Raw genomic sequence first — 15,414 nt, 5'->3', positions numbered from 1 at the left:
GTACAAATCAAATGAAGAGTATATATATGTGCGAGGCCGCGGCCGAGGGAAATATGTTTGTGAGGAATGTGGAATTCGCTGCAAGAAGCCCAGCATGCTGAAGAAACACATCCGCACCCACACTGACGTCCGACCTTATGTGTGCAAGCACTGTCACTTTGCTTTTAAAACCAAAGGTAAGAGACAGTCAGCTGGGGCACCGCCCTGCCCATGGCACAGAGCCCTCTGCCTAGGGGCCTGGAGTACCCCCACATTCTGAGCTCCCACTCCACTTGGTACCCGTGGCAGAGCAGTGACTCCGGTCTGGTCAGCGATGCCCACCGCTGCCACAGTCACACAAGCTCCCGCCCATCCTCTGCAGCGTCCAGCCCACACTTGGTAGTTTCCTACAGATCATCACCCTTCCTTTGCATGCCTTCCATGGATCTGATGACCTCTGGCATGCATCCTTGTCACAGTCACTCTTGCATCGGAGATCCATTCCATTTGGAGCCACGCAACATACATGCATGTCCACCTTCCTCCACTTCTCACCACACTTAGCATCCTCTGATCCACCTGACTTCTCTGCAGCATTCAGCACAGGGCCCGGCTGCAACCTAGCCCCACCCCCATCCTGATCAGCTTCCAGCCACACCCCACATCAGAGTCAGGACGGGGTGAGGACTGGTTGTTGAGAGCGTACATCTCAGAGAGCTGTGATGGGCAATAGTGGCCTGGGCCCGCTGCAGTCCCCAGGCCCTGGTGGGACAAACATGATTCATAAGGTTCTTAGATGGGACACATGCCTTTCTGGGAGGCCCTATAGCTTGCTCGCAGAGAAAGACAGTGAGCCTTGCAAGAAAGCTGGGGTGCTCCGCACCCTTGGTGGGTTTTGCCTCTTGCACTTAGCAGATTCCTGTGTCTGGACATGAGGACCCTGTCTTCTCTTCTGAGTTAATTAGGAGAGGAGCCACAGAAGGCTCCAGAGAGAGAACTCAAGGCAGGCTTTGCCTTTGCGCTTGTCTTTTCTTCTGAAACACAAGAGGCAGAGCAGCAACTGTGGATAGGAGGGAGCTGAGCCCTCCAGCCTTCTGCTGCCTTCTACTCTTGCCATCTGGGGTCAGGTGTTATTTGTCACATTCCCTGGTTCAGTGGCCTTCTTTCTGGCATGTTCCACTTCTCATTTCTTAACCGTTAACTGACCTTGCCCTCCTCTGTCTTCTTATTACCATCTTTGAACTGAGCTCACAGTTTCCTGTGGAGGTTTAGGGTTGGACAAAGATGCTCACCCTTCCACTTCCTTTCCTGGGTTCTCTTTCTTAGCATCTCAGAAACAATGTCTCAAAAGGTGCTTAGAGAACAATTAGACAGGAGCCCTGCCAGACATAAAGCATCCCATCTTAGTGTGTGTGGTCCTCTGTCCCGTACCACCTGTCCCACTTCTGAGGTTTTCTGGAAGAGAGATGGGAATTGCTGACTGACAGCTTACACAAGGAAGCCTTTAACTTTGAAAGTGGAGACCTTCTTGACTGGGCCAGAAGAGATCACAGATGCTGCAGCCCTCATCCCAAGGACACAAAATGCCCTCATCCTCCTCCCTCCATCAGATTGAGGCAACCTCTAAGTGGCAGACAAGTGCTGTTCCTCTTCCAGGCGTGGCTAAGGAATTGCACTGCTCTGTCCTCAGTATGGAGAACCCCAAGGAAACCTCCCCCCTGGGCTGCCCACCACGCACCCCAGTCCCCTGAATAGCTCTCACTTAATGTCTTGGTCTCATTCATTCTGGAAGCTCTGAAAATGACTTGAGCCCTTAGGGAACCTCCACTGTCCAGAAGGAACCTTCCTTGGAAGCCATACCTAGCCACCTACAGTTCAGCCTCTGGGAACTTTCCTGGGGTCTCTCTGTCTCTGAGCCACCCCAGAGATCCCGAAGGTTCTGAGGGAAGAGCCTGAGGTACAGAGTCTCTCCCTCAGGGAGGCTGGTCTTTGTTCTTGGCCGGTGATCAGGAGCAAACCAAGTTCTTCCCCCTTTGGGGGAGGGGGAGCCAGGGACAGGAGAGGTGAATCTGAAACACAGGTCTCATACTTCACGCCCAGCACAGACGGGCAGTGGTGACAGCAGATGGGACTAACGAGAAGATACGCAGGAAGCAGGAGCCCACAGCATTCCCTGGAGCCATGTCTCAAAAGCCCTATTGACCATCAGTTCTGATAATATGAGCCCTCCTCTCCTCTAAGATGCCTGTCTGCCTCCTAGTCAGATCTTGCTCTTGAGGTGTGGCGCCAGCCAGGATACACGGCTGCTGAGGCTGGGCCTGGCAGACCTCACATCTTGTCTGCATCATCTGGATGTGTCTCATCCAGGAGACCCTTCCTGACTGTCTCTGTCTGCCTGTTTGTGTCTTGTCTTTGTGTCTGTCACACACTGAGGTGGCAGTTTGGCCTCTGGGAGCTACTTGAGGAGGGTCTCGGTGGGTGGGGCAGGAAGAAGTAGCAGGCTGGCCCTAGGAGGACCCCTTTCCTCTGTTTAGGTTCTTCCTAGAGGCCACAGGGTGGCTGAGCCTTGGACAGGCCCTGGCACTGATTGCCTAGGGGACAGAAACAACAGCTGTGGGAGGCCCTTGCTCAGCCCAGGGGACAAGGTGATTGTCTTCTGCTCTTGCTGGCATCAGCTCCTCTTCCAGACATCCTGCTCTCCTGCCACTTGCCCATCCTCCACTCCCAGATGCTATGCCAGGCTGTCCATGGGGCCTGGGTTGATGGGAAAAACCTTAGGGGAGTGAGCAAGCCTCCTCCTTCCAGCTTCTCCAGACAGAAGAAGAATGGGCCTCAAGTGTGGGTTCCCTCCCACTTCTTCTGAGAGCCTCCAAGGTCCCTACAGAAGGAGAAGAGCATCCTGCGATCACCGGCCCCCTCCTCATCCAGTAGAGTCCAAGCCAGAGACAGAGCTTGCTGGTAGAGTGACTGCCTATCATTCGCAAGGCCCTGAGTTGCATCCCAGGTCCAACATTAAATAAGAGATTGTCATGGGAGGTGGTTCTACTCTGTGCCAGCCATACTCCACTCCCACATGCTTTGTCCTACAGTCTTCCCAGTGTCCCCACAAGGTGGGTATCGCTTTACAGCTACAGAAACTGGGGCCCCACAAGGTGAGGAACACTGAAAAGGCCTTGTTCAAAAGCACATAGCTAGCAGTACAGAGCCCAGACCCACCCTACCCTCCAACCAGGCCACACAGCTACAAAACCACCTAGATCCATTCTTCCACTGCAGGGCAGCAGATGAGAGGGTTCTGAGCCCTGAGTCTAGCCAGAGCTTGACACTAGCCGATACTGTGGCTCTAGGCCAATCGCTTCACTGCACTGGGTTACAGGAGCCCTGCCGGCATTCAGGACAGCCAGGAATCTTGCCCAGTGATGTCATCAGCACCTGAGCCCAGAGTTAGGTCTGAAACTGAGAGAGTGGGCATAATGGGGTTGAGTGACATGGTCTGTGAAGTTCCATCCACCACTTTGCTTCTGGGCTGCCGTTCCCAGAAGACTATGAACAATACTCTATGTGTCTAGCATGGTTGAATAGTAATCTAAACTTCACAGGTAAAACGTCCATGACAAACAACACCAGTGTGAGCAGTGCTCGTGGCCTCTGTGACCTAGGAGGGACAGTTGGAGTCTCTGGTCCCAAGCTGTCCTGTCTTGCCTCCTTCCTCCTCTACTCAGACAGTGAGCATGAAGGGCATGAGACTGAATGGGGACGTTTCTGTCTAGATGAGGGGGAAGGCCCAAGCTGGGCAGGGTAGACCTGGGAATGATGAGTGGGGGGAGAGCTAGCTCCTCTCTAGTCCCGGCCACCACAGTCACCCAACCTAGGGATCTCACTGTTTCCCCACCAGTAAGACCTGACCCTTCTGAGAGATGATGATGCTCTGCTCAGCCATGAGCCCTCCCCATGTTCACCCGTCTGTCCCCCTATTAGTCCCTACTGTCTACTCATCTGACAGTGTCCCTATTCTTGTCCCCTCTCACAGATTGTCTTGTCCTCCCATCTCCATTCAGCTGCCCGCTCTCCCTCTATCCTGTCTGGCGTCCCATACATTCCCATGTGTGGATACCGTTCCTCTGTTCATGTGGCCGTCCATCCTCCTATCTCTTTACTGACCAGCTTCTGCCCGGTCTTCCTCTGTTCATGTGGCCATCCATCCTCCTATCTCTTTACTGACCAGCTTCTGCCCGGTCTTCCTCTGTTCATGTGGCCGTCCATCCTCCTATCTCTTTACTGACCAGCTTCTGCCCGGTCTTCCATTTCTGTTTCTCCATAGCACTCATCTGCTCCATCTGTCTGTCGTCCGCCCATCTATCCACCCAGTGTCCCGTCCATCAGTCATCATGCTGGTCCTCTTTTTTCCCATGCTCCTCTAGTCAGCCACCCATTCAGTCACCCCCTAGTCCCTCTGTGCACCCATTTCTAGAGACTCCATCTTCCTATCCCACCCCCTTTCCATCCATCCATTCAAAGTTGGCAATTTAAGGCCTGGGAGACACTGTGCCTGACTCAGGAGCTGCTCACATGTGATCATCTATGTGGACATACAGCAACCCTCAGGGCACAACCAAAGGAACTTCATGTTGTGTTTGTCTGTGTTCTCTGGAGACAGGGCAGGTAGCTTGGCCTCTCCTCCCAGAACCCGCTGTCCACAAAGCCCATCCCTCTGCAGCCTGTGATGTGTGTGCACACTGAGGAACATGACACTGTGGCTGTTGCTGTTGCCCAGGCCCCAGGAGCTGCAGCTCTGGCTCCTCAGCCCGTGAGGCTAGGTTTATACCTTGGGGCAGCATCTCAGGGCTTCATAGAGCCTCGGGCAGCCGGTTCCCAAAGAATGCTGGTCTTCTGTCTGCACTATGCCCTGGCCCCAAAAAAGGGGACTTTCCTAAGAAAACCACAGCCCGGGTCCCAGAGCCTGTGGCATCCATGTCCCTTGCCTGCACACCTCACCGTTCCTGTAAATAACCGCACCGTGGTTCCTCTGCCTAGACCCTAAGGTTTGGCCTTATGGGTGACCTGGAAGTATACTGAGCCAGGACTTCTCAGTCCCCATCTACCGAGTTAGTCATAAGAACCCCATGTCATCTCAGCATTTAAGATTGCAAATTAGCAGGACTGGAGCAATGGCTCAGCAGATAAGAGCACTGCCTGCTTTTCCAGAGGACCCAGGTTCAATTCCCATTACCCACATGGTAGCTCACAACTGTCTGTAACTCTAGTTCTAGGGGATTTGATAACCTCCCACAGAGTATATACAGGCAAAACACCACTACACATTCATTAAATAAATAATAAATAGGATTGCAAATTATCTCATCTGAGTGTGCCACCAGCATCTGGGTCCACACTTAGGACAGAAGCAGAAGAGAAGACAAGGCAGTCTTTTCATTTCTTTTTTGCTTGTGTTTTAACCAGCATCTCGGGTTCTCAGTGGGTCCTGTCCCCTCCCAGCCGCGTGGCCTCCCCTCTCCAGCCGGGTGCTTTACCTTCAGCAGGGGTTCTGGCTGCAGAGTCTGGCCTGGACACTGGAGCACAGGGTGCCTTGGCCCCTGCCCAGCCCCTGAAACTGTTCTGCAGAGCTGTGGCCTGGCAGCTGTGTGTCACCTCCATGCGCCCAGCCCTCTCTGCCCTCTCCCTGCCACCAGGCCTGAGTCTGTCCTCATTTCTTTCCAGGGAATCTGACTAAGCACATGAAGTCGAAAGCCCACAGCAAAAAGTGCCAAGAGACGGGGGTGCTGGAGGAGCTGGAAGCCGAAGAAGGTACCATACTGATCTCTGCTCTCCCTGGCCCCTCTCCATTTTCCCACTCTCCCAGCCCCTGGCCTTTCCCTTTCAGCTACCCTCATCTCCACTATTGTCTCCCTTCCTCTCCCTCCCTTCTGTACCCTTCCCTCTAGTTTGCTGAACAACTGGGAAGCAAATGTTAAATTCATAAAATGCTCCCCAGTGCCACAGGCCAGCTACTGTGCAGTTGGGTATAAGCCGGTGTTCCGTAGAATGCCAGCACCTCTGGTAGCTCAGGCAGTGCTTACTGAGTGTGAGCTCGTGAGTGGCTACAGGCAGCACTGGGTGCCTGGTTGCCCACTGTGCGACAGGCACTTTCTAGACACGTGCCCTGAGCAGTCTTAGCAGAACTGGAGGGCTCTGCAGGCACTTAGCTGGAAGCCACATACCCACCCTCGTGCCTCTTCTGCCGTGAGCTTAACACATGGGCCTGTGGAGCTGGACGTGTCCCTGAGGACGGCAAAGCCGGATCCCATAGGCCTGTCCCTTCCCATTCCTGCCCCATCACTCTAACCTGACTGCCACCCTCCAGCAGCAGAGGCAAACTAGAGGCAGTCGATAGCAGACCCGGGGGGCGGGGGGGTGAGTCCAGAGGAGTCTGCAGATGGATGAGCAGGACCTCAAGAAGTAACAAACCTTAACTTAATCAGGATCAGGACTTAGGGTAACAGGAGGTAAGGGGAGTGGGAGGGAAGAGGAAAATGGAGAAGGAGATGGGAAGGGAAGAAAGGCGAGTCGCGTTTTGGGGATTTTTTATGGGGGGGGCAATATAACAAGATTTAAATCAGGTTTCCTTTAACATTGAATAAATCAGTGTTTAGAACAAAAGCTCGAAGCGCTGTCTTCACGAGCTATACCTAGCACAGCCCCCATGCTTGTCACAGTGCACAGCAGGCTACAGATGGCGCCCCTCTAAATCCCTGTAACTTGCAGTAGATGCTTGGTTTGCCCCATTTCAAGAAAAATAAAAGGAAAGTCCAGCACCGGGGCCACGAAGGTCAGAGAGCCAACTTAGCTGCCGTCCGTGAGAGACAGGGCCCATGCAGATGCCCTCTGACACCTCCAGCTGTGTGCAGGGGTGTGATGCAGGCCAGGCGTCTGAGCACAGGCTGAGTGAGCACAGTGCAGTGGGAACTGGTCTCATTCCAGAAGCCAGCAGAGACTGAGCCCATAGATCTGACTGCTACATCATAGAGGAAAGAGGAGGTAAGGGGAAATGGGCCCAGGAAGACTCCAAGCTTTGTAACCTAGTAGAGTTTTTACTTCCTGCACCAAGGCACCACACACACACACACACACACACACACACACACACACACACAAGGTAGCAAGAAAAAGCTTGGAAAGCACTGGTGGGGAGAAGGTTGTAAGCCACTGCCACCATGTGGCCAGTCTTAGAAACTGCACCCAGCCATAGGCTCTGTGCTGTGCCTTCCGAAGGACCTTGATTCCAACAGTGGCAAAAGCCCATGTGGAGCATCAGGAAGGGGAGGTGCTGAGCAGGCAGGGGAGTCCCTTAGACCCCTGTAGGAGCCTGGATGCGGAGTTCCTGGAGAGGGCTTCCACCATTGGTGCACAACTCAGAAAAGGGCATCATACCCTCGGGCCTCCACTTCCTCCTTAGTCTAGGAAGGCTTTGTGGGCCATCCTAATGGCTATCAGGAGATGCTGGCCCTGGCTCCATCCCCAGTCAGGGCCCTGCTTCAGCCTTCATCCACCAATGCTAACAGTGCTACCTGGCCACCTGCCTATGCGATGGGAGAAGCAGATGACCCTGTGCATTGTACTGGTGGAAAAGCTGAGCACAGAGGGACATACACTAGCCACGGTCACCCTGCTAGATGGTGGGGCAAGGATTCAAACCCAGGCCACATCTGCTTCCCGAAGCATACAGTCATTCTGAACTACAGTGTAATAACACAAGCACTGGATACTAGTTCTGACCCAGAAGGAGATACCTAGATAACTGTAGGGAAGGCTATGACCTTCTCGGCGCTTGGGGCTCACAGTGTATGAGTGAGGGTAAAATCTTAGGATTGCAGTCAGGGCTCCTGCCAGGGAAATAAGGGCCCAGAGCCACTGTGAGGCTTTGTCTCTCATCCCCTATCTGCTATGTCTCTTCCTCATCTTTTAGCTTCCAGTTGTCCAAAACTCTGCCCTCGGCCTCATGGCCCTCCCTTTGCCTGGCAGCTCCTCCTCAACCCACAGTTTTTTGCCTCTGTCCTAATGAATGTTCACATCATCCACTTTGGTACCTGACCCCTGAGGTACTAGCGCACTAAAGCTGCCCCTCCGTAAGCATGGTGGAGAGGCAAGGCCAGTGCCACAGGGTTCTGGGTCTACCTTCTCGGGACAGGAGGAGAAGCAGTATTGGTGTGTATGACTGGTGGGGCTGGTGGACACATTAGTAGTCCACCTGTCACCAGCCCATTGGTCATGTCACAGCAGTCTAGTGACAGGCCAGCAGAACCTAAACTCTCCAAGTAGTCTCTCAGAGTGCAGAGGGCTGCCTGTTCCAGAGATATCTCCATCTAGATTATGAGTAGTGGCATGACTTCAACCCCATTGATGGAAGCCATGACCCCATAAAAGACAAGACCCGGAAGCTATCATTCAACGTGGTCCACAGGGCAGAAATGGCAGGGGTGAGTCCTGCCCTGTAGACTGAGGCCTGCCTAGTCCAGCTACCCACAGAGGCCAAACTCTGCCATTTGCCAAAGCTGCTGTGTAGGTCGGCCTGGTCATATTGGCATCTAGTTTGCATTTTAACTGATTGTGACTGTCTTTCGGTCCAGTCGGCATGCCCTATTTCAGAATGGCATATGCCATCATTAGTGGGGTCATAGTGGACTATAATAATTTGGTCCCTTGCTATGCGCCAGGCCTGTATTCATTTGACAAAAGAGACTAAGTCACAGCCTCATCACTGGCTCCTGGTGGAAACAAGAGAGCAGACGGTCTTGTTTGCTCCAGTGGCGTTCTGGCCCTGCTTCTGCCTTACTTAGGCAGCTTAGTTAATCGCCTTACCTCAGTTTCCTTATCCACCACACGAAGGTAAGACTAGAACGACCTCCCCAGCGATCCCAGGATTCTTTGGTGAACTGCGCAAATTTACGTAAAGCTTCAGAACTGAACTTGCACGTTGAGGTGTGAGGTCACTGTGTGCTATTATTTACAGAGTATCCTTCTGTCTTCTCTGTCACTTGGTCGCCTGCCATGTGGCACTATGCCTAGTTGGCAGGCAGTGAAAATGAACTTAACCTGAAGCAGCTGTAATCCTGAGTCCCCCGGTTCTCCCCTCAGGAACCAGTGATGACCTCTTCCAGGACTCCGAGGGGCAGGAGGGCTCCGAGGCTGTGGAGGGACATCAGTTTTCAGACCTGGAGGACTCGGACTCCGACTCAGACCTGGATGAAGAGGAGGAAGAGGAGGAGGACGAGAGCCAGGATGAGCTGTCCAGGCCCTCCTCAGAAGCAGCTCCGCCCTGCCTGCCAACCACACTACAGGAGGACTCCTCACCCCTTCAGGGCCCTCAGCCTCCAGTTACCACTTCTGACGAGGTCCAGCAAGGCAGCTCCATCTCAGAAGTCACACACTTGACAGCCAGCAGGTGTTCCGCACCTAGCCGGGGTACCCCAGACCTCCTCCGGCTGGGACCGGCCCCAGTGGAGACCAACATGAGCTCAGCTCTGAGTTCCAAGGCTATGTCCCCTAGGAGGCCGTGGTCCCCAAGCAAAGAAGCAGGCAGCCGCCCCTCACTTACTCGCAAACATTCACTCAGCAAAAATGACTCATCTCCCCAGCGATGGTCACCGACCCAAGAAGCACAGGCCTCGGTCACGAGCACACCTGGCCCCCAGGTGGGCCCAGGAAGGAACATGGGCCCTCATCTTTGTGGGTCTCCAAGACTGGAGCTGTCTCCTCTCACTCCCTACCCCATAGGAAGAGAAGTGCCCCCTTGGGCACCTCTGTCCCCTGGACCCAAGAGTGCCATAGACACAGGCGCCCCCAGATATTCACCCACCAGGAAATGGTCTCTGGGTCAGGCTGAGTCATCACCACAGACAGGGCTGCCAGGGAAGTGGGCCCTGGCTGGGCCCTGCAGCCCCTCAGTGGGCAAGTGTAGCCTGGGCTTGGGGCCAGGTCCACAGGCTCTCCTCCAGCCCGTGCCTCTACCTCACACACTTCTCAGCAGAAGCCCTGAAATGTGCACCTCTGTATGGGTGAGTCTTCATCATGGCCTTCCTGGGGGTCGGGAGCTCCCCATTCACACCCTCTGTGCGTCACATCCAGAGCCAGCCCGGTGATCCAGGTCATGTAGCAAATATCTTGGATCTGCGCTGTTCCGGCTCGTACTGCATCTCCACGCACCCTCAGAAACCCCCAACATGGCTCTGGAGCTCATGGGCTCTGGCTTCTAGCCCCAGTGAGCATTGTGGCCTTGTGTAATAATTCTTCAGCCATCCATCCCTTCCCTGTCTACTGTGTCCTTGGAGCAGATGGCGGAGCTTTAAGAAAATCGTCTTCTCCATCATCCCCTTCAAGGACTTCCCAGGCCTCACCATCCCGGTGAAACCATCAGCATAGTCGCTAAGAGCAGCCCTGCCTCTGTCACCTCTGTGTCCAACCACATCTCCCTCACTGGTGGCATCTGTCTCCTACACTGTCCCCACCCTGATGCTTCACAGTGTCTATCCCACAACACCCTGCCACCGTGGCTCCCACCTTCCCGTGCTGACACTATCCTGTTGACATTCCTATCATCATGTTGTCGTGACCCACAGCATCCCTTTTGGGGGAACACTGACCAAAACATCTTTCTTGTTCGTGTTGGGATCCCATTAAAATTCCTGTAGTGGAAGGTGGAGCCCCCTCTATAGATGTGGGACCAACATGTTGCCCGTGGGAAGCTCCTGAGTCCCGATCCTGGCCCCTCTCATCTCTTTACTCTGATCTCAGACCCACCTGCCCTTTGTGACTCTGGAACTCGGTTCTGCATGTGCCAAGTGTGTAACCCTTGCCTTCCTCTGTCTTATTTTCTGACCCCAGCAGAAGACTGAGTCTCGAAGTCCATCCTGCTCAGCTGGCCCTGTTCCTCTCTTCCCCCGACCATTCTCTGCCCCTCATGACTTCCACGGCCACCTCCCTAGCCGAAGTGAGGAGAACCTCTTCAGTCACCTGCCTCTGCACTCCCAGCACCTGAGCCGCGTCCCCTGCCCCCTCATTCCGATTGGTGGAATCCAGATGGTACAGGCCCGGCCAGGAGCCCACCCCACCCTGCTACCAGCGGCCTGTGCGGCCTGGGTCAGTGGCTTCTCAGGAGGTGGCAGTGACCTAACGGGGGCCCGAGAAGCCCAGGAGCGCAGCCGGTGGAGTCCCACAGAGAGCGCTTCAGCATCCGTGTCCCCTGTGGCCAAGGTCTCCAAGTTTACACTCTCTTCAGAGCTGGAGGAGGAAAGGACCAGCAGAGGCCCAGGAAGACCTCCTGATTGGGCACCTCAGAGGGCTGAAGCCCCTGCAGAACCCATGGGCACGCACAGCCCCTGCTCCCCACAGCTGCCCCGGGGCCACCAGGGAGCGTCATCCTGGAGTGCTCCCTTGGAGTCGCCACACACACTGGCCAACCGCAAGGCCTCCAGCTTCCCACCACTGGACCGCAGCAGCTCCGCGGACTGCCTGGCAGAGTCCTCCACTCACTTCCCAGCCCGGAGCAGGAACCTCTCTGGAGAACCTAGGACCCGTCAAGGCTCCCCTGAGCCCTTAGGTAGTGGGGAGCCCCGAACACCTCAATTCCTGCCCAAAGACAGAGGTCCCCCAAGCACCTAGCCTCTCCTGCCACTTTATCTGGCTTCCAGTGTTCAGCAGCAGACATTTCCAGCCAGCTTCCTGGAGTTACCTTGCTTCCATGGGCGTCTTCTCTGTCCATCTGTCCTCACGGCTCCTGCTCAGCCCCATCTATTGTATTGTTCCACACACGCAGTTACCCGTGCCTTTTTCTAGACCTTTTGTTGCTTGAAAAGAAAAGAAACAACACAAATCACACACATCCATTAAAAAAAACAACAACAAAAGAAAAACAAAAAAGAAACACCCATAAGGAGCTTGAGGCCGTGACTACTTTGTGCTTTGGGGATGAGACTGTAGGAGGGGCCTGTTCAGCTCCACTACCACACTCCACGCTGGCAGCTGTCCCCACCTCAAGCCCATGAGAAGTTACATTGCACTGAGGGAGAGAAAGGGAGGGAGGAAAGTATAAATCCAAAGGCAAGCACTCCTGCAGACATGCCTAAGACTCCCAAGTATACACCCAGCTAGTAGCCACTCCTATCTGTCAGCAGAATGACCAGAACCCCAAGGCAGAATACCAATACAGGCAGGAGCCAACCCCACCACTTCCCACCCTGCCCGGCCAAAAACAGTATCTTTTCTTATTTTATTTTCTGTAAGAATCAGGACAAAAAGTCACCTTTTGCTAGCATCTCAGTACAGAATAGTAGCCTGAGGGGAACGTAGTGTAGACTGTGGGCCTCACCTCCCATTTCCCGCTTCTACCTTCCCCCAAGACGAATACAGGGGCCCAGGTTTCTCACACACACCTGTAGGTCCCTGCCTCCTGGGCCTGGCCAGAAGCTGGTTCCTTGATGTTTAGAAATACCTAGTCCAGGCCTGTTCTGAGCCTGAGGTTTGAATTCTGTTTCACCTCTGTTCCCGAGGAACGAAGCGTGGCACTTCCTCCATGACTGGGTTCCATATGAGTACATAGACACGTACAGAGAAACCGAAGATGGTGTTTGGCTCTTCCTCTGGCCTCTTCAGAGTCTCTTCTCTTGACTTAGAAGAGTTCTGAATTATCCTAAGTCATTTGAATTTTTCTTCAGTTCTCAAGGCAAAAAAAAAGTAATAGGGCCAAAAATTTAAATCCCAGGTTGAAATATAGAACTTGACCTGTTGGACAAACGAAAAAGGCAAAGTCCTCTGTGGCATAGGAGCTATGGTTACTGTTTCTAAACCCTGACATAAATTTTTGTTTACCTTCTCCAAAAGACAGAGAAAAGGGACCGTGGTGAGGAGGCCTCCTCCTTCAGCCTTGTCCCCAAGTCATAAAGTATGTTCCATCCATGCTGGAGACTGTTGTCACTGTCAGACAGGGAGTACGGCTGAAGGCTCATGGGAGGGCTGAACTGCTGGGGCTGTTAGAGAAGACAGAGTCGACAAGGCTATGAGCCTCCCTCCCTCCAGTTCGTTCCCGTGTGTGTGTGTGTGTGTGTGTGTGTCCCTTGCTGGATGGGCAGATCAGCTAGCCACAGGCCCAGTGCCAAGACCAATCACCTGGTTTGTCCTCAACACTCAAGAGTCCATAGATCAGGGCCTCTCGTGCTGTATGCTGTGCCACAGGGGGTCATGGGTATCAGACTGTCAGCCTCCAGATGCTTGGCACTGTAAGTCTCCTGCACACCTGGGAGAGGCTATCAAGCCAAGGCTGAGACACTTTGAGAGGAAGAGGTAGAAGCCTGAGTTCTGGTCAGCCCAAGCTGGAAGTCCCAGCCTTCCTTCCTTCTGCCCCTCGGCCCTAACTAAGGGCTGAGGTGAGGAGTTGGACAAAGGGCATCATCTCCACCCAGGCTAGACGGCTTCCTAGGCAAGCTCTCCCGGCCACAGACTGCAGGCTAGCTCCCGACCTTGAGATACCCACCTCTCTCCAATTCACTCTCGCCCAAAATCTCCTGGGAGTTACTCTCCCACCCCCCCCCCACTCCCTTATCTCTTGTTCCTCTTCCTTGGCAGTCTAGTGACCGACACTGTGTGGCCACACAATGGAGAGTCCCCACAGTTACTGGGCCCAGCTGACTCAGGGAAATGGGCTATAACAAAGGCTAGGAACTGGAGGCTTGCCTGTGGGTGATGGGGATAGAATACACAGACTCTAGTCTGGGCGCCAGTGCCCCACACAGATGCCCAGAGGGCTGCAATGAATGCCACTCCCAGACACAGCATCTCTGAACTCTCTCTCTCTCAAACTCTCTCCACCACCCCCCAAGCACACGGCCCCAGCCTGCACACACCTCCTCCCTCTTGAAAACCTCTCCAGGAATACGATCCAGGCTCCTTGCCCACAGCCGGCCACTTCTGACTTGCAGCCTGCCTGTGACGCTATTGTCAGTGATGACAGTCTAGTTCAGACACCTGTGTGGGGTCCGCTGACACTCACCAGAACAAGATGGCCATTGATACTTAACCTGTGACAGCTGGGGAGGTCTCTAGTCAAATCCTGTCCTCTATGGGTGGTAGTTCCAGGCCCCCTGTCCCTGAGGCCTGACTCCTAGATGCCCGTTACAGGGCAGTCTCACATCAGAGTACCAACCTCTTCCTACCCCCCATAGTAGGTGACACTCTGCTCCCAGCCACCAAGACCCTCCAGAGGTTCTGACAGGGATAGCTGCCTATTTTCCAGACACACAGTCTGACCTGCTCTATGGGGAAACCTCTGAAGAGCATTGGCTCCCAGCTTCCTCTAGGCATCGCTCACTCCCCCCTGGCCCAGACTAGGAAGAAGGAATATGTCTGAGCTGAAGTCTCCTTCTAGTTCTTGCTCCAGCTGACTCTTCCAGGTGAAGTCCTGGGAGACCCATCTGCTCTGCCATGTCACCTAAGAAAGTTCCCAAAGTGCCGCCAAATTTGCTTCCGTGTTGTGGTCCCTGTCTGCTTGGCATTTGAAAACCACTTGGGCACTACTGATCACTTTCCTGAATGTGGTGGTCGGGAAGAAAGGGAACCTTGTAGGCAAATGTAAGATACTCACGGTCTGTAAGATAAATCTTTGCCTTTGTTTTCTGAAAAGGTGTATGCATTCCGTATGCGAAATCGTCCATAGAGAGTTTCCACGTTCCTAAATGGCAATACATTCCAAAACTCGAACTGTAGCTATGTACAGCAACCGCACTTGGAGAGGGGTGGTTTTGCCTGTGGTTTATTTAAACTCCAGTTTCTACACTTGTATCTTGCAATTGTCAGTATGGTATTCATCAGTGCAAAAGAAAAACAAAAACATAGACAAAAAAAAAACTCAAAAAAGAAATCCATACAGGTCTAAAGCACAGAGTCCATTGTACAAAAGCAAAGAATCGCTCAGTATTGGTGTGTGTGACCCTTGTAAATCCCATCTGTACTGTGAATGAGATGTTTTTACAAGTATAATAATTGCCTTTATTACAGCTTGGGCTGAGTGTTCAGCCTGAAGATATTTTTAAAAAAAAAATAGCACGTTGGAATAAATTTGAAAATTCCCAACAGAGCCTTGTTGGCTTGGCTCATGGCTTTTCTCTTCCTCTTGTTTAACTTTATTTTTATTTATGTGTCTGTTGGAGTATGTCCTATGTGGAAGGGGTACCCCCAAAAGTCAGAAGCAGGTATCCGATTCCCTGAAGCTGGAGTTAAAGTGAGCTATCCAGTGTGGATGCTGGGAAACTAGCTCAGGTCCTCTGGAAGAGCAGCAAGCCCTCTTAACCACTGAGCCATCTCTCCAGCCCTATCGTGGCTTTTCTTGAGGACTACAGAATATCAAGGTTAGGGGAACACCGGATGTCCTAAGCACTCATTTTATTACAA

At 53.3% G+C, this 15,414-nt stretch overlaps 1 protein-coding gene across 6 annotated transcripts in view; it reads left to right on the top strand.

The window, feature by feature from the left end:
* The window catches only part of Hivep3 (HIVEP zinc finger 3), a 420,584-nt gene extending 405,484 nt beyond the window's left edge, over nucleotides 1–15,100 (top strand). For 5 of the 6 annotated variants that reach the window (XM_041651423.1, XM_041651424.1, XM_041651427.1 and 2 more), the window contains 4 exons: nucleotides 1–176; nucleotides 5,698–5,784; nucleotides 9,112–10,031; nucleotides 10,858–15,100. In XM_041651423.1, the coding sequence (XP_041507357.1) occupies nucleotides 1–176; nucleotides 5,698–5,784; nucleotides 9,112–10,031; nucleotides 10,858–11,634 (1,960 nt within the window). In that variant the 3' untranslated portion in view covers nucleotides 11,635–15,100. The remainder of the gene's footprint in view (nucleotides 177–5,697; nucleotides 5,785–9,111; nucleotides 10,032–10,857) is intronic. The other variant, XM_041651429.1, reaches the window with a different exon arrangement.
* Nucleotides 15,101–15,414: the final 314 nt, after the last annotated feature.

The sequence above is a fragment of the Microtus oregoni genome, unplaced genomic scaffold (genome assembly GCF_018167655.1).
Source record: "Microtus oregoni isolate MIOR12 unplaced genomic scaffold, Mior012 000005F_ref0000423, whole genome shotgun sequence".
In the NCBI taxonomy this organism is placed as follows: domain Eukaryota; kingdom Metazoa; phylum Chordata; class Mammalia; order Rodentia; family Cricetidae; genus Microtus; species Microtus oregoni.
This window is presented reverse-complemented; position numbering and strand designations above follow the sequence as displayed.